Source organism: Oncorhynchus keta, chromosome 1 (genome assembly GCF_023373465.1).
Source record: "Oncorhynchus keta strain PuntledgeMale-10-30-2019 chromosome 1, Oket_V2, whole genome shotgun sequence".
In the NCBI taxonomy this organism is placed as follows: Eukaryota; Metazoa; Chordata; class Actinopteri; order Salmoniformes; family Salmonidae; genus Oncorhynchus; species Oncorhynchus keta.
Genome location: NC_068421.1, coordinates 67,297,911 through 67,322,673, shown reverse-complemented (window position 1 = coordinate 67,322,673; position 24,763 = coordinate 67,297,911). Strand labels below are relative to the sequence as shown.

Below are 24,763 nucleotides of genomic sequence, written 5' to 3'. Positions count from 1 at the left end.
TTCATCTGGAGTAGCTCAGTGAGCCGGGGGAGCACAGGGAAGAGGAACAGAGGTAGATTCCAAAGATAAAGTGAGACAACCTACTCTTGGTGAGAGATAAGCCTTAGAAACTATTGCAAACCCTTACAAACTAAAACCTCACATGAGCACACAGTACACAAAGCACACCAAAGTGACACATGTTTAATATACTTACAGTGTATTCGGAAAGTATTCATACCCCTTGACTTTTTCCACATTTTGTTACGTTACAGACTTATTCTAAAATTGATTAAAACACATTTTTCCTCATCAATCTACACAAAATACCCCACAATGATGAAGCAAAAACATTTTTTTTCTGCAGCATTGAAGGTCCCCAAAAACACAGTGGCCTCCATCATTCTTAAATGGGAGAAGTTTGGAACCACCAAGACTCTTCCTTGAGCTGGCCGCCTGGCCAATCTGAGCAACCGGGGGAGAAGGGCCTTGGTCAGGGAGGTGACCAAGAACCCGATGGTCACTCTGACAGAGCTCCAGAGTTCCTCTGTGGAGATGGGAGAAACTTTCAGAAGGACAACAATCTCTGCAGAACTCCACCAATCAGGCCTTTATGGTAGAGTGGCCAGACAGAACATTTGAAAACAATTCTAAAACCTGTTTTTGCTTTGTTATTATGGTGTATTGTGTGTAGGAAAAAAAATATTTATCCATTTTAGAATAAGGCTGTAACGTAACAAAATATAGAAAAAGCCAAGGGGGTCTGAATACTTTCCAAATGTGTATGTATGTATGTTCAAAACAAGCATACCAACATAAAAGCATGGATGCACTCACACACTTGTGCAGCCTTCATGCACAGCTCACGTGTACACACACAGATGTGCCTGGTTGGATAGATATTGGATAGACATTCATCACCATAAGCAAGCAATTAAGTAAGGAGGACAAGGCCAAATTCCCTTGACATTCAGTGCTGAGAAGAAGACACCTTTTTGAAGATATGGCCTTGGTGACGAGCCTTCTCTTCCACCAGGCAAGAAGGAATACCTCACTCCTAGTGGACTATCTGGCTCAGGGCCACAGCCCTTGAAGCTGTGTCAGTTTGCCAATGAGATGTACCCTTCCTGTATCAACCCAACAGAGCTGCCCACTCCCCGCGGACTCTCTAGTGTCCAAAAGGCCGTCAGTAAACTGGCATCAAGACAAGCATGTCTGTGTGTGTAAGGAGGGTGCCTGCTGCCTGCTCAGGTCGCTTATCCCTGGATTACAGTAACTCCTGCCCTTTAGCCAAGCGCTGGCTCTCTCTGGCCTCTCTGTGTTTTAATCATTGGCTCTGGCTGTTAGCACAAATCCACTCCCTCACAGAAACTCCAGTGGAGGACTTAGCATTCTGCAACACACACTGCTCAATGCCTCAATCCACCGAGACTCAAAGGGGAGGGAATAAAACATGAACACAAATGCACATACAACACAAATTCATGTGGGGTTTAGGTGAATGTGTCCGGTTGAACCACTCTCAAACCCCTACGTTGTGTTTCTTTACTCTTTCAACATAATCAGGCCGACAAGTCTGGAGGAGAGGAAGGAAGTTATTGAGAGTAACAATGTAACTCCTTTTTTCAAGGAATCAGAGAAAGCAAATCCCACAGCCCTAATTAAAATCAGAAATGGGCACCGGAATTCCGCTTGGCAGAAAGTCATCTCTGCAGGCGAATGTAATACAAATGCAGAGAAACAGAGACAGAGATAGAGAGTGAGAGAGTAAAGAACCACTACATGGTGTCTCTAGATGTACTCTCGTTCTTTAACTCTCATATTATGTATAATAAATAAATAAATAAACAACCACCTGGCATTAATGGTCAATTTGGCAATTCATAAGATCATTGAAATCTGATAGTAAAAATATATGCTTTTCATCACTCATTATTTAAAGTTGATGAGGTGCAACTAACCCGTAGTATAAGATGTTACCCAGTGGAGTGGTGAACCACAAACAGAGGATGAGAACTAAAGCTTGAACCCCATATTTTAACTGTCTGCGGTCAAGAGTGGTCTTTTAAAAAATAGAATTGCCAACTGCTGCCTGAATCCCGTGGGAGGGCCGCAGGCCTCTTTATGAATACATATACTGTACACGGACCTTCAAGGATTAATCACAGCTTGTTTCTGCTTCACTGCATTGACCACTGGCTTTATGATACACTATGACTAACAATACAATTTGCACATTGTTAGACAGACCTACTGTCTGCCATGTTAACAAACATGTCTACCCAGTGATCCATGACATCAATCTTTTGATTTATGGGGCTTGACCAAAACCCCTACCACATGTCATGTGTTCACATTGCATTAAGGTTCTGTGTGTGAAACTGATACATTAGGGTTAGGGTTAGACATTAGGGTTGGACAGCTTCATATCAGCACTGGGAAGGAAGGCCTGTGTTTCCTGGTAAAGAAAGAGGCCACTGTCAGATACAGAAACCCCTCTCTGCAGGCAGATGAATAACATTGGATTCAGAAGCTGTGCTTCACTTTCATATTTCTGGCACACACACCCTGTCCAAGCATACACAGAGGGCTTTAATGTCACTCTGTGCGTCTGGAATTCAAAGCTGCCTGTGAGGAAGTAGCGCTAGCCCTGGTTGTGGTGCTGTGCAGCGGTATGCTTCCAGAGTGGCTCCTTAGCCTCAGACCTCTTTCTTTTAATCATCAGAAGCAGGACCCAGTGACCTACCCGTACACCATGAACCCACCAACAACCAAACCCTCCACTAGCAAAGACCAACAAGGAGATCAGCTATGCAGTCAATCATTTCTAACTTTGGAACAAATCCAACATATTGTTCCTGGCAAATATCTTATCATCCTGTATTGTATTTCAACTCTCTTGACACTCATAATGGGTTTCTCCTCATTCTGTCATGAGTCCTATGTATCAGAGTGACTCTCGTTGGCACAGATATTTGGGTTTGAGAGACTGCTGCATGCTGGAGCCTTGCCAAAGGAGATGTGAAATGACTGGCGTGTAAATTGGGATTCAGACACACAGTATGTCAACGGGACATTAGCCTACAGTGGCTGTCCAGCCTGCAGCAGAAGCCCTTGTCATTGACATATAGGACACTTCATTCTTTAAATAATCAGAAAGCATATGGTGGCTGAATCAGCTATGATTGAACAGCAAGCGGTTTATTGCAATTCCCATAATCATTGTGCCATGTGTCATAGTGCAGAATACTGATAATTATGATTGATGATCAATGAAAAATAACATTTTACAGCCACCTGCTAAGCCATATTCCCCACATTATTCAAATCAGAATGAGCAAAGACTCAAACTGGTATTTTGGATATGGCTTGGAGCTACACTAGGGTGACCACATTTAAAATACCCAAATGTGGGACAACAGGATGATTTTGCGGGACATTCGCAGGACAGTGTAGCAAAACGTTGGCTGCGATCTACCAGTAAAAGGTTCAAACTGAATCTTCATGCCAAACATTTGATCTTAATCCGTTTCATGGGAATATGCATTTAGATCTTATTTTAATCACTTTATTTGTGAGCAAACTAGAGTAAATGATGTTAACAAACTACATAGCTTTCCTGTATTTTGTTTCAATCCAAGCTAGTTCTGCCTTGTGACGCAAGCTTTTGAGTTTTGGCCCATGACAGTGTTTTTTTTTTTACTATTCAGCTAACCATCCTAAAATCTCATAAGAAATGACTAAGTTAGTGTTTTTGATGTAACAGTAATGTTATGCTATTTTATTTGGTTCTGTAATGTAGAATACTAATGAATCATTATGTGATCTTCCGAGATATTGATTCAGCTTTGATCTACCTTTAATAATAGAGCAAAATTGTGAGAAGTGGCCGAGCAACACTCCGATGAGCTCCAGCAGCATTTCACTCTAAAAGCCAATTTATGATTGATCTGGAAAAGTGGTCCGGAAGCTCCGTAAAGAGGGTGTGACGCAATGGCACTGGCCCTGGAGGCTTGCGGAGGCCAAATCGAGCTCTGTACAGTGATGCCGTGCGCTTCCAAAATGTTGTAACAATAATGAAATTAATGAACCCGCCACACGGTCTTCCATTCCTTTGGCCGTCCTCATGAGAGCCAGTTTCATCATAGCACTTGATGTTTTTTGCGACTGCACTTGAAGAAACTTTAAAAGTTATTGAAATGTTCTGTATTGACTGACCTTCATGTCTTATAGTAATGATGTACAGTCATTTATATTTGCTTATTTGAGCTGCTCTTGCCATAATGTGCTGCCCCCCCCACCTTGTCACAGCACAACTGATTGGATCAAATGCATTAAGAAGGAAATAAATTCCACAAATGTACTTTTAAGATGGTTCACATGTTAATTTAAATGCATTCCAGGTAACTACCTCGTGAAGCTGGTTGAGAGAATGTCAAGAGTGTGAAAAAAAGAGTGTGTATTATCTTTATTTTCTTCAACATTTCAAAATGTTTCTAAAATAAATGTTTGTGTTTCTTTATACTCTCATTTTGCTTTCTGTGGCAAACACTACTAGTCAACATGAGCTAACAAAATAATTCTGAAGTGTACCAGGCCTTGCAGTCCCAAGATAGAAGGGGGGGGGGGAGAATTTCAGCAAGCAAGAAAATGGACTTGCCAAAATCCTCCCCACCCCTTCCAATTTCCTTAATTTTGTGGCTAAAGTCAAATACTTTCTGTGGCCCACATCAGAGTCAAATACTTTCTGTGGCCCACATCAGAGTCAAATACTTTCTGTGGCCCACATCAGAGTCAAATACTTTCTGTGGCCCACATCAGAGTCAAATACTTTCTACAGAACAAACTTCATGTCAGGATAGGCAACCAAAATGAATAATGAATGTATGTGTTTTATATTAAACATAAAGGAGGGAGTAAAACGTAGGCAAGCAATAAACATTTCAGAACAACTACTAGTCAAATAAGACATGGGAGAGATTATCAATTTTGTCAAATAGATTTATTTATAGATGAATACACTTGAAACAAATAGCCAAACCGAAAACTGCAGCCATTATTAGTGCCTTCCCCGCGATCAAACCAACTTAAAAAAGAAAATGAAAAGCACCCTAACGTGATCAGAAATCTCAATTAGCAAGCAAGTCGTAGCAATGAAGAATTGAGTGCGTGTGCGTTCATGCGAAGGTGGAGGGAGAATTCTGGCAGGGGGGAGCTTTTCGGCACAACACCGGCAGTAAACACGCAGCCTTACTGGAGCAATGCATCTGAGTCAGTACCAAGCCATGCCCTTTCTCATACACACACCACACAGCCCTGCTCTGCTCTGATCCATAGAGAGCAGCCTCCTCCACTCGGCATACTTAGTTATCCGCCCTCACCATTCCTTCACTGTGTAGCACAACTGTAAGTACCTTCACTACCCACTGACTGTAGTGTCTACTAAATCTGGGTGTACTGGGGACTGTAGGATGTGCACTAAATAGGGATTTTATTTGGGGATCAATGCTAATGCAAAGGGGGATTAGGACTAAACTATTAGCCCATGGAACCAGGAGATGGAGGCTCTACACACAGTGTAAACATCAAATAGTGGGAGAGATTAGCACCAAGGTAAGGAGGTTGTCGGGGGAATGCACTCCCCTGTATTAGATGGGCCCTCCTTATCACTTTCTAACACATTCCTTTCTCGCTGCGTCGTCGTCAAGTAAGGTCTTTAACGCTAACCAGCTCCCCTTCACAGAGGTGAAATATGATTATCGGGACAGAATGCATTTTTACCAAAGCCTGGCAAAGGGAGAATAAAGCATCTTTGGTGGGGGGTGGGGCAATGGTGTGGCCCATGCAGGCAGCAGGAGCCAGGTGAGAAGAGGGCCATTCCCTGGCTGCAGACTAACAACAGATTGCACACACAGCTGCACCCCCCCGGTCCAGGGTCTCTCCATTGGGCTCTCAGGGGGTGAGACCCTCAGCCTGAGGCTAACACTCACGCTCACATAAGCATAACAATCACACTGATCTGTCCATGTGAGTCATCCTCTGTTATCATTACCTGACCTAGTTTACACGGAGGAAGGAGGAAAATAACACAATAAAATTAAATCCGGTAGATTAGTTATCACAGTTGAAATGTCAATGACTTTAGCAACACCAAACAGGATGTGTTTTGTTCCGCCGACATAGCTCCTGTCCTAACATACAAAATATATATGTTTGTTCGGCTCAGGCTGGCTGAACATAATTTCCCTTTTATTTGACCTGCTGGGAACCAATGAGAACGCTCAAAAGATGCTATAGACAGAGCTGGCATAACCACCATTGTTTCATGTGGGGATTCTAAGGACTTTTTTATTGAAGACATCTGCTCACACACTGAGAATGAGTTCAAAATGACAAACCACCTGCAGAAAGAGAAGCGTCTCCCGGACTGTTAATGTCACCCGTCTCGAGCGAGGCAAGGCTTCTCCCATTGATCATGACTTGTACATTGTATTGTGCCAGACATAAATGAATTTAAAGAATTCCTTGCTTTTCATTAATCCCCAAACCACCCAAGGCCTCTAAAACAAAATCTGGGGACGAGAGAGCTCTGAATTTGACCTGACATCTGAACGCAAAGGAGAATCCATGACAAACTGAATTTCAACAAATACATATATTTTAGAGTTTAATCTACTGTATCCAACTACAATGAAGTCAAATGGGAACTTTTCGTTTTATGCAGACTCCTTAATTAAATATTTTTTACACATTAGTGCATTCCAGTACATAAGGATGAAAGGTCCTAGAGTGGCCAGAGTCCTGGGGGAGACTGCTGGAGTGGTCTGGTGGATTAATCATCATCTAGGGGAGGCAATTAAAACTCAGGGTTACAGGGGAGGCCAGCTCTCCAGGTGGGGAGAGAAGAGAGAGGGATGAAGGAAGGGAGGAGAACCAGGGAGAAAGAAGAGAGAGTGTGTGTGCATGCATGTGCGTGTGTGTAGGGTGAGTGTGTGTGTGAACATTGCCAGGCAGCAACATGCCTACTAAACCCAGGCCAACCCAGTCTCACATCTGAAGGCAAATGTCCCCGGTGCTGTCCCAAATGGAATGGCCTGAGTGAGACAACCGTGTGTCACTGCCACCTTGACAGGGAGGGGACCTCTCCACGGCACACATGCACCACTCTTACTCTGCTCCAAATCACTGGCACTCAGTTCATGTGGTGAAGATAAAAGAAAAAGCAGCAAGGAGGAACATTTGCAGCTGATATGTGTCAGAGGCCTGTGGCAAAAACATCACAGCACTGTGTCTATGTGATGAAGGGAAAGATATGATCATATCTGTGGGCAATGGGCTACATTGGAAAGAGGACAGCATTTACCTCAACACCCAATGTATGATGTGTCTTGTTTAGAGTGTATTGAAGGACATTTTGTAATGCTGTTTCCACACAAATATGTTAGGGATTGTGTCTGGTCTGTGTCTCTCTCTCTCTCTCTCTCTCTCACACACACACACACACACACACACACACACACACACACACACACACACACACACACACACACACACACACACACACACACACACACACACACACACACACACACACACACACACACACACACACACACACACACACACACACACACACACACACAATTGTACCTGTCATTGGTGGTGTGGAAGCTCACTGTTTTGAAAGGCAGGAACCTGATGGCCTACTCCCTCTACTCAACAGGGTATGTGTGTCTGTATGCAGTGTGCTCAAAGCTCAGCTGTGTCTGCAGGACATTAATGGGCTTCAATCAGATATGGACATCGTACATTTGCATAAGCAGAGACACACATGCAAGGCAATGTAAATTATTGAGGAAAACAAAAAAAGGCTGTTATTAAAACAGAAAAATATAACTTCAGGCTCAATTTCATAATTCACAATCCTAAAATATTCAAATCCCTTTACAAAAACTTTTTTTTTTTACAGCTGTGACCATATTGATGTTACAGTATATAAACAACTGCAGTAGTTTCTAGAAAGCATATGTAATGTCCTCATCCTGGCTGGATAAAACAGGAAAATAACTATCTCCCTGGCCCTGAAGGCAAGTTCACTTCAAAAAGCCACATGCAAGATCTCTCTCCACTGGCTTTGGCACAGAGCATGAGGTGGGTCCTCTGTTCCCAGTATAGTTCCTTAACATAATGCTTAGCTCTTTAGGCTATAGTCATGAATAAAACAACACATATCCTAAATCTGTTCTATGGAACAGTGTACAGAAACTCTTGACAACTCATTTCATCATAGTATTATCACAGAGCCTCACCTCCCCAAATAAACAAGTCAGGTAAACAAACAGTGCTATTAACAACTCAATGCAGCTTCAGAATTAGTTCTAACACCCTGCTATGACAAATCAAAGCCTGGCACTGTACTTCATCCTTTGTACCAAGAATGTATAAGAATGTATGATGGGGCTTTTAAGGCATTTCAACTTAAAATGGGGTCGAGGCGCCTTTCAACTTCAATGAACAGTATGATGTTTTATTAACATGCTGTCTCTAAATAGCACAGGGCCTTGCTCTCAGAGTGTGTTCACAGGAGGATAAAACAGATCCCGATGACAGCACCTTGACTGCTTCTTCAAGGCTGACTTCAGCTCACGATTAGCCATAGAAGGCCAGGGCCTCAATTCTTATCTAAAGAGCTTTGTGTTTATGCACACAAACGCAGGACGCCTGATGGCGCTCAGAGTTCAGCTCCAACGCCGCTCTCCCTGCCACAGCACAGCTGCAGTAAAAGCCTCTTTAGAGGGGGGAGTACAACCCTGCACATACTGTACTGTATTCCAGGAAGTCCATTCAGACCATGGCCCTGCAGTGAAACAGCGAGAACCTCTAGTATGCAACTTTCCCTTTCCTTTCCTGGCTCTATCTCCTGGCCTCTACAGTTAGGCCATGAAAGGATTAGACAATTTACCCACAGTGCAGTGGAGTTGTTCGTTGAGACAATACGTGTCACTCATAGTAACTGTCCAGAGGCCCATTGACTACAGCAGCACATTTACTACAGAGGCCTATTGACTATTATCCGACAGTGCTGGAAAATAAACCAAACATGCACGGTGAGCGCAGCCATGCTGAGCAGCCTGCTCCCTGCTAGTCACTCCCTATATAAAACTCAAAGCATTGTCATCGTTTACCTCGGCATGTTGGGTGCTGTTTTTCATTCTAATGTAGCAAAGAGTGGATGATTCAATAAAGAATGTCTGAGAGGAAATTCAACACTGGCAGCACAAATGATTCTGTATGGTAATCAACCTGTTACTTCACATATGGCATACGATTATCAGGTATTCCCTTATACAGTAGTTACCCAGACATAATGCCTATGTAATGCCTAGCGGTTAAGAGCGTTGGGCCAGTAACTGAAAATTTGCTGGTTTGAATCCCTCAGCTGACTAGGTGAAACATTTGTTGGTGTGCCCTTGAGCAAGTCACTTAACCCTAATTGCTCCAGGGTCGCCTTCATGAATGGCTGATCCCTGGCCATGACCCCACTCTCTGAGGGTGTCTCAGGGGAATTGGGATATGCAAAAAAACATTTTATTGTTTTTAAATAGGACAAATGTAAGAACCCACCTAATTATTTTTATTAAGATGGTAAATGCAAATAGATGAATTCTCAATGGCACTTGTTCAAAGATGTATTCCTACAATATATTTGAGACAGTGCCCTCTAGTGAAACTACCTCATTATTCCCTGTATAATACTTCTGTATGTCAACTATCTCCCCTTTGGGATATAGCCATGTTGTTGTGTGGAAGGGCACCTAACAGAAAGAACTTATATATAGTGGCAGAGCTGTCTGTTAAGGCTTGCTGGGTAGGGTGCACCTCTCTGTGGATAAAACAAATAAGCTAAGAGGAATGGGTGGCAGGCAACAACATTTTTCTTAATGGAAAGAAGTCCATCGATCTAAGAATCTGCTTCTCCAAACATGCTCCACTAATCTTGGGTAGACAGGCTGTTCCAGTTGTAACAAACACAAAACAATCAAGGCTTCCACATGGACAACCAACTCAGTGGGGACCAACACATTTACAGTACCAGGCAGTGACTTGTGGATATCTGCACCACTCTGATCCAACCATGCCTGGAGTATGCCAGTGTGTTGCTGGTAGTCTGCACAGAAAAGCAACAAGCTGCACTGGACAGGGTACAAAAGAAGGCAAGCAAGATGATAACAAAAAACAGAGACATCCCACTGACCCTCCTCCATCACTACAGTCACAGGGTGAGCAAGCAGCAGTAAGATTGGTCACCAACCTGACCACCGTCTACATCATTTTCTACCACAGAGACAGGGAGACAGCATTGGCAGTCCTCTGCATTCAGATAATTTGCTTCATTAACAAGAACTTCATCCAAACCCTTTTTAACACTTAAAAGAAAAAAAGGGTTATAATAAAAATGGAAGTTAAAACCATTGACGTCATCATCTATTGATGCACTGAGTGTGTTGAACATGACAATTACACCATTTTGATTGACAGGGGCATTGACTGCCACAGGAAATAACAGCAATCAAGTCATCCCTTTTTGTAAAAAACATTGTCAGGACAGCCTCCCTTAACATACTTTATGGATGTCAACTGACAGAGGGAGACAGTAGCTGTAGTAGGAAAGAGGAGAAGACAAAATAAAATACAAATGGGAAAAGATGTTCAGTTTGAAAACATAACACTCAATGCCCATTACAATTAAAGAGTATTCAAACAGATGGTACATATGATTATTTATTTTTTATAAAAAAAATTCTCCCCAATTTCATGGTATCCAATTGTTAGTAGTTACTATCTTGTCTCATCGCTACAACTCCCGTACGGGCTCTGGAGAGACGAAGGTCGAAAGCCACGCATCTTCCGAAACACCACCTAACCAAGCCGCACTGCTTCTTAACACAGCGCGCATTCAACCCGGAAGCCAGCCGCACCAATGTGTCAGAGGAAACACTGTGCACCTGGCGACCTGGTTAGCGTGCACTGCTCCCGGCCCGCCACAGGAGTCTCTAGTGCGCAATGATACAAGGATATCCCCACCGGCCAAACCCTCCCTAACCCAGACGACGCTAGGACAATTGTGCGTCGCCCCATGGGTCTCCCGGTCGCGGCCGGCTGCGACAGAGCCTGGGCGCGAACCCAGAGTCTCTGGTGGCACCCGGGAGGCGGGTGAATACAGATATTCAAATCTAGTATTTGATGTTTGTAATTAGAATAAGTGCATTCATCACCAAAATATTCAGAACTTTGTAATTTGGTTTCAATTGTTTACGGTGAATCATGAATGGTCATTCTATAGCATGGCGGCCTTGGCACTGTAAAAATACGACCAGTAAATGGTGCAGCTAAAATGGAGAAGAATAAAAAATGTATCCAAAGTCTGCTACTGTATGTGTAAGAATCACCCCAGCAGTGTCACCCCGACACAGCTGTGTAGAGCTAGAACTGTCATTCACTCAGTCATCGTGATACCTGAGCTGCATTGGGACCTGCTTTATAAAAACCAATTTTTATATTGAAGAGTGAGATCTCAATAAAACATATCCCCAACCGTTTGGCTCCGTTCACCTACCTCATTATTATTACTCATTAACTTTTGAACTTCCACTCACTGGGATGGATTACAACTGTGATGGTGACCTTTGACTTCCAATAGACAATCAAGTCTGACTATGATCACAAAGATGGTCATCGGGAGACTTAGATCTAATGACCTCTATCCCATGACGCACCTTCACCTTCATATCATTGTATTACTAGTCAGAGACTATCGCTGGCACAATTATGTGAAGTTTAGCCGATATACTAAAGGTCCAATTGAAGTTGCACATTTTGTTAAGTAATTGCCATCTGTAATGTTGTCTGTTCCAATTCTGAGGTACAGTAGATGATTAAATATTGTGCTGTCATGCAAGGAAGGGCTGGGCTGCAGGAGTAGGGCAGAGGAGGCAGAGTGAAATATGACTGCAGTGTTGGAGTGTGGCGTACAGGATGCAGGAGGGAGACATTACCTTGGTGTCACCCAAAACGATCTAATGATCAAAATGACCTCAGCAGCCAGAGTCACTTTGGTAATCTCCTGCTTAATCACTGTTTGTTTTAAATGTCATGGGTTCACAGTGGATCCATCCGGCATGGCTGATGGGCCGTGGTTCTGACTCCTGACACCCGTAGCCTACTGCTCCCTTCCACCACAGAGACGAGCTCCCTAGTTTAATTGCTTTTCACCAACCAGCACCCTGGGCTTCACACTCGTGGACGTTTGGTTGGACTGAGCCAAAGTCGTGCATGCAAGGGCTCATCCGGCTAGTTGCCATAGCAGCAATCTGTTTCCCAAAGTTGATTTTCAAGTTCTTCTTTTAAAAACAAATTTCACTGCTTCTAAAAATCGACCTGAATTGACCTGAATGTTGGGGGAGATGTTGGTAATTGCTGGTGCTTGTTGAAATATTGGGAGCGCCAATTTGGCTTACAATACTTTTCAAGTCCTCATTATTTCTACACTCTTGCGCTGGAGAGAGTTTGACCAATCTCTGTCCTGTCTCATCATGTCACTGCCTCCCTCGCCCATCAGATGACTGCTATGCTATGCAAGTTCCATGTTCACCAACTGGACGCTGTTTGACATTATTCTACATCCTGCTCCACCAGGAAGTAGGAGCTGTGCCAGGAGAAAATACAATGCCATTCAAACATACCATTATCTATCTGTCTGCTCAAATGCAGTTTCTCTTTAAGAAGAAGAAAGTGCTGTCCTGTTGTCCTGGGAGTGACAGTGGGACTAGAGTAGTCTCCTGCTTATTGATGGCCATTGTAATGCACCGTTATTAATTATGTTTCACACCCCCCGGGAATATCAATTTCATTCTAAAGAAATCGATCTCAACTTGTATCCTAACAATGGGTCTTAGCCTTGAGTGAGCAGTGGTCGTACAGATTCAGCAGAAGCTGCATGCGGGCATGCACACACAGTCTCTCATTCTCTCTCTTTCATACACAATAAACAGACACAGCTCATACCTTACTGTCACGCCCTGATCTGTTTCACCTGTCTTTGCGATTGTCTCCACCCACCTCCAGGTGTCACCCATTTTCCCCATTTGTCCCTGGGTATTTATTCCGGTGTTCCTTGTTTGTCTGTTGCCAGTTCGTCTTGTCATGTCAACTAGTGTGGTTTTCCGTGTTCCTGCTTTTTCGTATCTCTCTTTTGGTAGTCCCCCTGGGTTTGTCCCTTGCCTGCCCTGACTCTGAACCCGCCTGCCACTCTGTACCTCCTGGCCTGTCCACGACCATTCTCTTGCCTGCCCCTTGGACTAATACATATCAGAGACTCAAATCATCTGCCTCCTGTGTCCGCATCTGGGTTTTGCCCTGTGCCTTTATACTTACAGCACACTAAGAAATATTACAGCACAAAAATGTGAAACCTAAAACATTGGGCATGCTGAAATACAGCAGTAGAGCAGTACTATGCACACTATACTGTATATGACCATATATAACATAATTCCATTTCTTTAAATCTGCTTTTAGATTTGTATTTACATCCTACATTATTCGGTATACCAAACATACTTTTATTGATTTAAGTGTCACACTATAATAGCTGTATGCCGACTTGGCAATGGTTCATGTTGACAACCAATTAGGTCATTATTCAATTCCCATGCACCTCAAGCATTTCCCATATGACACTATATTCCCACAACAATATTCTGCTCTTTTTATTCAAAAGCTTTCAATTATAATGAGATGTCTGTTAAATAATGCATAATATCCTCACTAAGTCTAGGTATTCTACCAAAGGAATGTTACCAGTCCTATCACCAGGTTATAATATAAGCCCCATATTACCTAGGGGTGTAGTCCATTCACAGCCCCCTCAGTGGAGAGAGATTCATTAAGAGGGAGGGATGGAGGGATGGAAAGAGATGTATTCTAGTCAGAGCTACAAAAGTCCTAACACCCGTGCACAGGTATATGGAGGTGTGAGTCTCATTTCTGGGCATCGTTCTATATTTTTATAACTACGAACCCAAATGTGTTAAAGGTAGATAAGAAATATGTGGTACAATAAGACTCTTACTGTATTTATTTGTCATATTCTAGCTGTAATCAAGATAACGTTTTGCGGCTGCTCCACCTGTTAGAGAATCAACATCATGTTTAAACGCTGCGCTTACTCACACGTTTCTCCTGTTGAGTTTATGATTGGCACCCTACCAGCCGGGTTAATATGGCTCCAGTTGATGATTAATGTAAGATTGTCTATATAAATTCAATTTGGCACCAAACCAAAACAGACTACATTTGCACAGAGAAACAGTCTGGCTTCATCTTTTCATTCAAATGGGTCTGTCTCCATGGGGAATAAAAAAAGAACGGACAATGTTATGGGCAATCTAGGTCAATGACACATAACACCACATCACACAATATCTTTATGAGCCCAACGGTGGTAGAAAGCCATTCTTCATGATGGGCACACACTGGTTGAATTAACATTATTTTCACATAATTCCAATGAAATTACATTGAACCAGCGTGGAATAAACTCTGAATTACCGTCTGTGCCCAGTGGGTAGCTACAGTATTTGGCCAGGCTATGTGTACTGTGTTCTGGCCTGTTTTAAAAGCTGCCACCCATGTTTGACACTAAACCTAGACAGTTTGTAGCCCCTCTCTCTGTTTGGAGATGGAACTGACCAGGAGACCAAAGGTCCCTAGCAGTATCTTCTTAGGTCTTCCAGAGCTCTGTTACAGTAATCAGTATGTCCAAACAGTTTTTATTTTCTTCTACACAAACCCTCCTTCCTTATCCGCCTGGAGACATGACCCTTAATCTGACTTTGGGATTATTTATTTCAATTGGTGAGGATGAGAAATGCTCCCAACATGCTGGACTGTATCAATTACAGGGCATAATTAGTGAGTGAGTGTCTCGGGGAGATAAAGAATAGCATTAGAGAGACACAAACAGAGGGAAATTTACTTCTTCCAGGGATTTTCGGCTAATCCAATTTCACCGAGACTGTTTATGCGCCTGCACGTTTCTTTGAAGTGTCAATGGTAAAAGAAGCAAACACATACATTAATGAGCCAAAGAAATATCAACGTCTCAGCATAAGAGTCTATACAGGGGAAAACAATGGGCCTTTTGGCAGGAGAAAATGTCCAAACATCAGACTATTACATACCGTTGTTCATCATAGCACACTAAATCCCACCCTTCTATTTATGTATACTAAGCACTAAGCACACAGTACACTGACTAAATAAAGTTAATTGTAGTCTACTAGCCTCCTGCAGAAATCTGAGTGGTCACAAATAAAGTGGAAAGAGCTGAGGCATCCAAGCAGGACAGAATGCCGTTAGTTAATGTGGGAGAATTACTGAGGATAAAACCAATTTCACGTAACTATTTTATTTTATTTTTGAAACATTCTGAGCTAACACAATATCCCCTCTCCCCATAGAGCATCAGTTTGGGAGAGAGATTGCAGGATTTCCTCTGTGCCATAGCTGCAGGAAGTAGGGGTGCTGAAGGTGCTGAAGCACCCCCTGATTAAAAAAAAAAGTTATTTTTCTTCACAAAAGTAGTGCACTGGGCCTTTACTAGTCCCATATTAGCGGGCTGATATAGCCCCCACCCACAAACAGGTAGTTCATCCAAGGTATGAACTATGAGTTGGTGGCTGAATGCATGATCATAATGTTAGTTGAGGTTACAATACTGTCTTTCTCCAAGAGAATCTGGGCTCTGCTGTTGGCCCTGCCGCCTGAAAAATACATGTGACTAAATAAATAATAAATACACTAAACTGCAAAGCCTGTTTGGGAGTCAGATTGTCTCAGTTCAGTTGAAACTGAGTTATCTTTCTGACACAAATATACATGTATTCCATGATCCTTGGCACCAAAACAATATCATGCCACCAGAGGTTTGTCGGCATTTAATTTAACATTACTACCTGCTTGGGCCCTGTCCCCGCCTGTCAGCTATACACAGCTGGGCATGGAGTGAACAAGGCCTTCTTGTCACTAGTGGGGATACAGTGTGCTACAGTGTTTGGCTGGGAGACTGTCTTTGCTAGAAGGATGCAGTTCCCTGAGAGACTGTTACAGAAAAGCCCACATCTGCTTCCTAAGAATGTCTAACTTTCACTCAGACAGAGAAAAGCTTTCAGAAGGGGCCGCAAGTTTATTGGCTGAGAGATCAGCAGCAAACAATGTGCTCTAAATCACCTTTGCATGACCTGGGAGAGCCTCCTTCTCAGAGAAACACTTCCAAATGAATGTAATTTTCATGCAAATCATCTCAGCTCGCTACTTATTGTTCTGCAGCTGCGCATAATGCCTCCACACTAAGAAGATGCATTACCTGTAATATTATACCCTCTGTCTCTAAACGATCTACAGGCATTGAGGCAAAACAGAGAATCACTGAATAATTGGTGTATGTGTGAAAAGGCCTACCTACCTGTGCAGAGCCTGGATCTTCTCAGCTGTGATGTCCCTCAGCAGCTCCTCCAGGAGGTCTGTGTCAGTGGGGGGTTCAGGGGTGGGCTTGTCCGTGCTGTGGGCGTAGTGGCCTATCAGTATCCCCAGGATAAAGAGCCCTACACCTGCTAGCAGGTACTTGACCAGGCTGCAGCTGCTTCTCCGCTGGCCCTTGGGTGGAGCTCTGGTGAAGTGGGAGATGTAGTTGGGGTCCTCCTGCAGCCGCTCAAACCTACCGTGTGGAGAGACGGACACAGAGGGCTGGATGGGCTCCAGGTCTGGGTCTGGATCAGCACGGTTGGAGTTACCCACGGTCCGATGCTCCACACACTCCAGCTGGAAGCGGTCCAGGCCTAGTCCCGGGTCCTGGAGCTCCTTTTCCATGTCCCACTCCAGGTCCAGGGCGGATGCCTGCAGTTCCTCCCGCTCCAGAGACCCTTTGTGGGCCGCACGCACCTTCCTGTACGCCATGCCTTCAAGACCTGGATACAAACAGATTACACAGAGGTCTCTGTTATTATCCCAGGTTAACAAGAGCACTGAATGAGGGGTTGGTTAACAGCTAATCAATCAAATTGATGAACTTAACCTTTCAGTATATCATACAGACCTACACTGAGAGAGCCTGTGCAGTTGGACCTATGCACTGCATTACCACTGACGCGCATGGCACACACATGGTTTTCTGGGCTTACATCACCATAACAATTCAAAGGTGATGTATTTATGTGGCCCAGGGGTTGAACTCCAGCACCCTAACTAAATAGTAAAGAGCATTCCCACGAAACCCAATTAGAGCATGCTAAGTTCACTACAGCTGCTGAAGCAGAACATTAAGGGAGATGACTGAGTGGGATCAAATTCATAAAACGGAGCCCAGTGTCTTAGTATACCATCAAATTTAACTGTCCCTTTTACTGACACTGTTATCAAACTCCAAACAGAAGCCCAATCGATAATAACCAAAAAATCCAAACTGCTGCGAAACTCAAAAGCACACCAAAGCCACTTATTCTTTCAAAGACATTGCTTTAAAGACTTTCTTTAAACAGACATTAGAGTGGAATCTGTTGCTATGAAAGTTATACTGCATCACCCTGAGCAGCAAGAGAACACTAAGTGATCTCTCTGAGCAACACTTTTCTTCAGAGAAAGGTTTATCTAAAAGAGAAGAAAAAAATTATAATTTCAATATGGTCCCTTTCACATTGTATACTTTGCAGTCAGAATGGTCATTTAATTGTGTGTGGGTGTTTCAGGTAGAGGAGGAAGAAAAGCTTGTTCCTTGCTTAAAAATAAGATGCCTGGATCTGACATCATGTGGCTGTTTGGGGTTTTAGGCTAGGTTTCAATATAAGCACTTTGTGACATCTGCTGATTTAAAAAATACTTTTAAATACATTTGATTGATTGATGGTACGAATGCAGCATAGACATAGGCCTGAGAATTTCCCCACATCAAACTTCAAATGCACCACTAAACGTCCATTATTTCTGCACAGAGTCAAAAGATTCCCTCTCTGCCTTGGGACAAAGTTAATTTTAATATTGACCCTTGTCAACCAATAGTTCAGAATGCACACGCACGCACGCACGCACGCACGCACGCACGCACGCACGCACGCACGCACGCACGCACGCACGCACGCACGCACACACACACACACACACACACACACACACACACACACACACACACACACACACACACACACACACACACACAGTGCCACTCCCCACCCAGCCTTACCCCATGTGGACTGGCATAGTCTACTGTACATATGGTGGTGAGGGGAAACAGCAGCTCTCCCATGCAGAGTGACAGCTGACATTTAATCGCAGGAACACCAGCGATTTAATGCCTTTCAACTCTCAGACAAAGCCATCCATTCTAATACTGTCTTTGACTTTTCCATGAAGGATGCCAGACTGACACCTCACATGGTAAGGTATATCAAATACATGCTTAGCATTTTATTAAGTATCAGAAAAAAATAACTCTGCAAATCAAGTTGCTATTACTATTTTTATTCATACACACTTATTAGAAAAAGGTGCTATCTAGAACCTAAAATGGTTCTTCGGCTGTCCCCATAGGAGAACCCAAATGCCTTTTTGGTTCCAGGTTCTACATAAAGGGTTCTACATAAAACCCAAAAGGGATCTCCTTGGAACCAAAAGGGTTATCTTATGAGGAGACCGAATAACCCTTTTTGTGTGTATGTATGATCTATGAACTATGAATTGCAGTCATTTTTGTAAAATTGCGCAGGAAGAAATGGCAGCGGTTTTACGGGCGCCTAACCAATTGTGCTATTATGTGTTTTGCTTATTTGTAACTTATTTTGTATATAATGTTTCTGCCACCGTATCTTATGGCAAAACCTAGCTTCTGGATATCAGAACAGCGATCAGTCCCTCGGATTAGACTAAGATTTTTTCTTCAACAAGCAGGACACCCAACAAGGCCAACATCCCTGTCATTGGCAAGAGAAAGAGATGCAGGTATAGACACAGGGTGGTGCCTCATGGATCCGCAGACGCAATGCCGTTACCGCCAATATTACCCAACGTGCAATCATTGGACAATAAAATAGACACGGTACAGATCCACAGATCCTACCACCGGGACATCAGAAACTATAATATCTTGTGTTTCACGGAATCGTGGCTGAATGATGACATGAATATTCAGCTAGCGGGTGTCTTATGATAAACTGTAGACCACACTATTTGCCAAGAGATAACAACCTATCCCTCAACATAATCAAGACAAAGGAGATGATTGTGGACTATAGGAAAAGGAGGACCGACACGCCCCCATTCTCATCGATGGGGTTATAGTGGAGCAGGTTGAGAGGTTCACTTTCCTTGGTGTCACATCAACAACAAACTAGAATGGTCCAAACACAACAAGACAGTTGTTAAGAGGGCACAAAAAAGCAGATTCCCCCTCAGGAAACTAAAATGATTTGGCATGGGTCCTCAAAAGGTTCTACAGCTGCAACATCGAGAGCATCCCGACTCGCTGCATCACTGCCTGGTACAACAACTGCTCGGGCTCCGACCATTAGGCATTACAGTGGGTGTACGTACAGCCCAGTACATCACTGGGGGTGTCAGAGGAAGGCCTAAAAATGGTCAAAAACCCCAGCCACCCCAGTCATAGAATGTTCTCTCTACTATCGCATGGCAAGCAGTACCGGAGTGCCAAGTCTAGGACCAAAAGGCTTCTCAACAGATTTTACCGCCCAAGCCATAAGACTCCTGAACAAGTAATGAAATGGATACCCGGACTATTAGCATGGTCCCCCAACCCTTCTTTTACGCTGCTGCTACTCTCTGTTTATCATGTATGAATAGTTTTAACTATACATTCATGTACATCCACATCAATTAGCCCGAACTAACATGGTGCCCCTGCATGTACAGATTATCTGCATTGTGTCCTGTACCCCTGCCACTGAACCCCTCTTTTACACTACTGCCCTCTCTGTTTATCATATATCATTATTCGTTATTCTTCCCCATTGACTGTATATTTGTATTGATTTTATTTTACCTTTATTTAACTAGGCAAGTCAGTTAGAACCTATTATTTTTTCAATTATGGCTTCAGTGGGTGAACTGCCAGAACTGATTTTTACCTTGTCAGCTCGGAGTTTCGATCTTGTATGTAAATCTAACCACCATGGATTATAGGCAACATCCGCATCAAACTAAAGGCTAATTTGATTTCATGAGTCACACTAATCCATTATAAGAACATGTACAGATGAACCATCAAACAAGCAAAGCATCAATAGAGGATTAAGATTTAATCCTTTACACTTGCTCTGATGCTGGTTGTTTTTATCTCTTTACAAATATATTGTGCCCAGTGGCAGCCTACCAGATAGCTAAATGCCTTTTTGACTTAAAAACAACACTGAAGCATGTACGAAAGCACCAGCTGTTCTGGATGACTGTGTGATGACGCTTTCTGTAGCCGATGTGAACAAAACCTTTAAACAGGTCAACATTCACAAAGCCGCTGGGCCAGACGGAATTACCGGGATGTAATCCAACTGTCAAGTGTCTTCACTGACATTTTCAACCTCTCCCTGACCGAATCTGTAATACCTACATTTTTCAAGCAGACCACCATAGTCCCTGTGCCCAAGGAAGGGAAGGTAACCTGCCTAAATTATTACTGCCCTGTGGCACTCACATCGGTAGCCATAAAGTGCTTTGAAAGGCTGGTCATGGTTCACATCAACAGCATCCTCCCGGACACCCTAGACCCACTCCAATTTGCATACCGCCCCAACAGATCCACAGATGGCAGTCTCAATCACAATCCGCAACGCCCTTTCTCACCTGGACAAAATGAACACCTATGTGAGAATGCTGTTCATCTACAGCTCAGTGTTCAAAACCATAGTGCCCTCAAAGCTCATCACTAAAAGGACTCTGGGACTAAACACCTCCCTCTGCAACTGGATCCTGGACTTCTGACAGGCTGCCCCAGGTGGTATATGCAACAACACGTCTGCTACACTGCTCCTTAACACTTGGACCCCTCAGTAGCCTTAGTCCCTCCTGGATTCCCTGTTCAATGCGTGGCCAAACACGACTCCAACACCATTATTAAGTTTGCTGACGACACACAGTGGTAGGCCTGATCACTGACAACGTTTGTGGATCAGGCCTATAAGGGAGGAGATCGGAGACCTGGCAGTGTGGTGCCAGGACAACACCCTCTCCCTTAATGTGAGCAAGACAAAGGAGCTGATCGTGGACTACAGGAAAAGCACAAGACCTTTCTTGATCGACGGGCTGTAGTGGAGCGGGTTGAAAGTTTATTCCTTATATAATCACCAACGAACTATTCCACATGTACAGATTACCTCAACTAGCCTGACCCCTGAGATACTGAACAAAAATGTATATAGCCTCATTATTGTTATTCTTATTGTGTTACTTTATATTATATTACTTTTTATTTTAGCCTACTTTTAGCCTATATTTTCTTCTTCTTGAACTGCACTGTTGGTTAAGGGCTTGTAAGTACACATGCGTTTCACATAAAGTCTACACTTGTTTTATTCTCGCATGTGACAAACAAAGTTTAATCCATCCACATGACAGCTGTGGCATATTAAGAAGCTGATTAACAGCATGATCATTACACAGGTGCACCTTGTGCTAGGGACTTCACACTGCCATTGAAGAGGAGTGCAACAATATTCTACAGGCCACAATCAACAGCCTGATCAACTCTATGAGAAGTAGATGTGTATGTGCAGCATGAGGCAAATGGTGGTCACACCAGATACTGACTGGTTTTCTGATACTCATCCCAACCTTTCATTAAAGGTAGCTGTGACAAACATATGCATACCTTTATTCCCAGTCATGTGAAATCCATACATTAGGGTCTAACTAATTTATTTCAATTGACTGATTTCTTTATATGAACTGTAATTAGGTAAAATCCTAGAAATTGTTGCATGCTGCATTTATATTTTTGTTCATTACAGTAAAAGAGAAATGTGTGTGTGTTTGTGTCCGTGTGTGGAGTAGGTTATTGTGCGTGGGTGTGTGAGTGGGTGAGAGAGGGAGAGGGTGGGAGGAAGAGAGAGGACAAAAAAAGAGAGAGTAAATATTTCCCAGCACAGTCCTGCCTACCCATCATCTCATTTGACATGACCTTGTCAGTTGCCGTAGTTACAAAACATGAAGCCAGCTGTCGATCAGTTTAGCTGTTGAACATTTCACAGAAGGGCAAAGAAACTGGAGAAAGGTGACGAGAAAAACCTAAGCAAATTATTGCCATGGAATACCTACAACTCGCTGCACAACATAAGCAACACACAATGCAAATGCTGTTGCCAAATAAACAGTAGCAAACTCTATTTCATGGACAGACACAAATGCCAATTGTAAGTGTAGTAAGTATATGCTTGGTCAAGAACTACTGTGGGCCAACAGTGGCTGGAACTAACGCTGCACCAGCCTGGAGGAATAAGAGGAAGCATGGCTGCTGTGCTGTTTTGCTACAGTACTATCCATTTAGAACCAGCATCTGGCCCAGCTCTCAGAATATGTTACTGGCCTGGGCCACCAGAGCAAATCTTTATTTTTATAGTGCTCATGAATAAAATATGCCATCCCCAGGGTGTGGCCCAAATAATTCTACTTTATGGATCTCTGCATTAAATCTCAATGTACAGTAGATGGGGCCATGTCTAAGAATGCTAGACAAGAAAACAATAACATGCACCACATCCATTTCCTCAGATCTGAGCCTATTTTCTGCTCTGAAATCAGAAGAAAGTCTCACCTTCAAATCAACTCATAGGTTGGACATTCTGGTATTATTATTGGTATTGTGTGTGCACCACGCTCAAGCATTTAATTGTATTTCTAATTGTTGCGGAGCCTACTTCCATTATGATGTAATTCTAGAAAAGTATTATGTGCAATATCTTTTTAGTTTTTTTCAGCTTTTACAGAGACGGATAGCTTTGTAAATGTAAAAAATAATAATCTCATCAATGTGTCACGACTTCTGCCGAAGTCGGTTCCTCTCCTTGTTCGGTGTTTGGCGGTCGACGTCACCGGTCTTCTAGCCATCGCCGATCCATTTTTAATGTTCCATTTGTTTTGTCTTGTTTTCACACTCACCTGGTTTAAATTCCCTAAATTACATGTTGTATATTTTCCCTCTGTTTTCCCCCATGTCCTTGTCGGGAATTGTTCGTTGTATGTATTGGTGCCATATATGTTATGATGTGCGATGGGTTTTTACCCACTTTCTTTATGTTGTATGTTGGTTTTTGGAGTTTGTAAGCATTTATTAAATAACTCCGTTTATACCAATTTCGTTCTCCTGCGCCTGACTTCCTTGCCACCAGCACACACCCCATTACAGAATTGCCGACCACTCATGGAGTCAGCAGGAACAGATGCCCCTGGTATAGGGGTTGAGGAGCGCATCCAGCAGCAAGCGAAAGTAATCCACCATCTCGGCGCCATCATGGATCAAGTTATCCAGACCCTGGACCGTTGGGAGAGACGGGGAGGTCCACCAGCACTTTCAACCATGCAACCTGAACCTCCACTACTCACTCCTTCTGCAACCGTCCCAGTGGGATAAGTCTCAGCCTTCCCAGGGAGTTTGATGGGACGGCGGCACGGTGCCAGGGTTTCCTGTTACAGCTGGACCTATACCTGGGCACCATTTTTCTATCTCCCTCGGAAGGGAGAGGGTATCCGCCCTTATCTCGTGCCTCTCAGGGAGAGCTCTGGAGTGGGCCAACGCCATGTGGGGGGAAGGAGATACGGCGTTGGAGGACATCACCGAGTTCACCCGCCATTTCCGTGTGCAGCGGGTGAGTGCCTCTTCCAGCTGAGGCAGGAGACGAGGAGTGCCAAGGAGTTTGCCCTAGAGTTTAGGACCCTGGCTGCCGGCGCGGGATGGAACGACAGGGCCCTGATCGACCACTACCGTTGCAGTCTGCGCAAGGACGTACGTCGGGAGTTGGCCTGCAGAGACACCACCCTTACATTGGATCAGCTGGTGGACCTGTCCATCCGGCTGGAAAACCTGCTGGCTACCCGCCGACATTCAGATCAGGGTCTGGTGGTTCCATCCCCTCGCACCCCTCTCCTGAACCTATGAAGCTGGGAGGGGTGGTGCGTAGGAAGACCAGAGGGGTTCCAGTACTTGCACCATCTGTGGCCGCAGAGGACACACTGCCGGTCGGTCCCTCTGGGAGTTGAGGCAGCAGGCAAGGCACTCTGGCGTCACCCCAGGTGAGTCTGCACCACTCTCATCCAGAGTCCTCTGTTGTTCAACTGTTTGTACCTGTTCGTTTTCCTGATTTTCCCACGCATTCCCAGCATAAGGCGCTTGTCGATTCAGGATCAGCTGGGAATTTTATTGACAGAGGGCTCGCTCTTAGTCTAATGATTCCCATTATCCCTTTGGCTAGACCTTTCCCATTTCACGCTCGGGATAGTCGACCATTGGGGTCTGGGCTAATCAGGGAAGCTATTATCTCCCTGGCCATAGTGACGCAGGGGAGTCACGAGGAGAGAATCAGTCTCTTTCTCATTGACTCTCTTGCATTTCCCGTGGAAATGGCCCTTCTCTGGTTAGCTCATCATAACCCCACTATTTCATGGCAAGAGAGGGCTCTCACGGGGTGGTCACGACAGTGCTCGGGAAGGTGTGTAGGGGTTTCCGTTGGTG

The 24,763-nt window shown here is 43.8% G+C and overlaps 1 protein-coding gene across 3 annotated transcripts in view; it reads right to left on the bottom strand.

Moving 5' to 3' along the window:
- Positions 1-24,763, bottom strand: part of LOC118391465 (inactive N-acetylated-alpha-linked acidic dipeptidase-like protein 2) — a 274,308-nt gene that overhangs the window by 173,567 nt on the left and 75,978 nt on the right. For all 3 annotated transcript variants that reach the window (XM_035782903.2, XM_035782893.2, XM_052458412.1), the window contains exon 2: positions 16,505-17,006. In XM_035782903.2, coding sequence (XP_035638796.1) covers positions 16,505-17,006 — 502 coding nt within the window. The remainder of the gene's footprint in view (positions 1-16,504; positions 17,007-24,763) is intronic.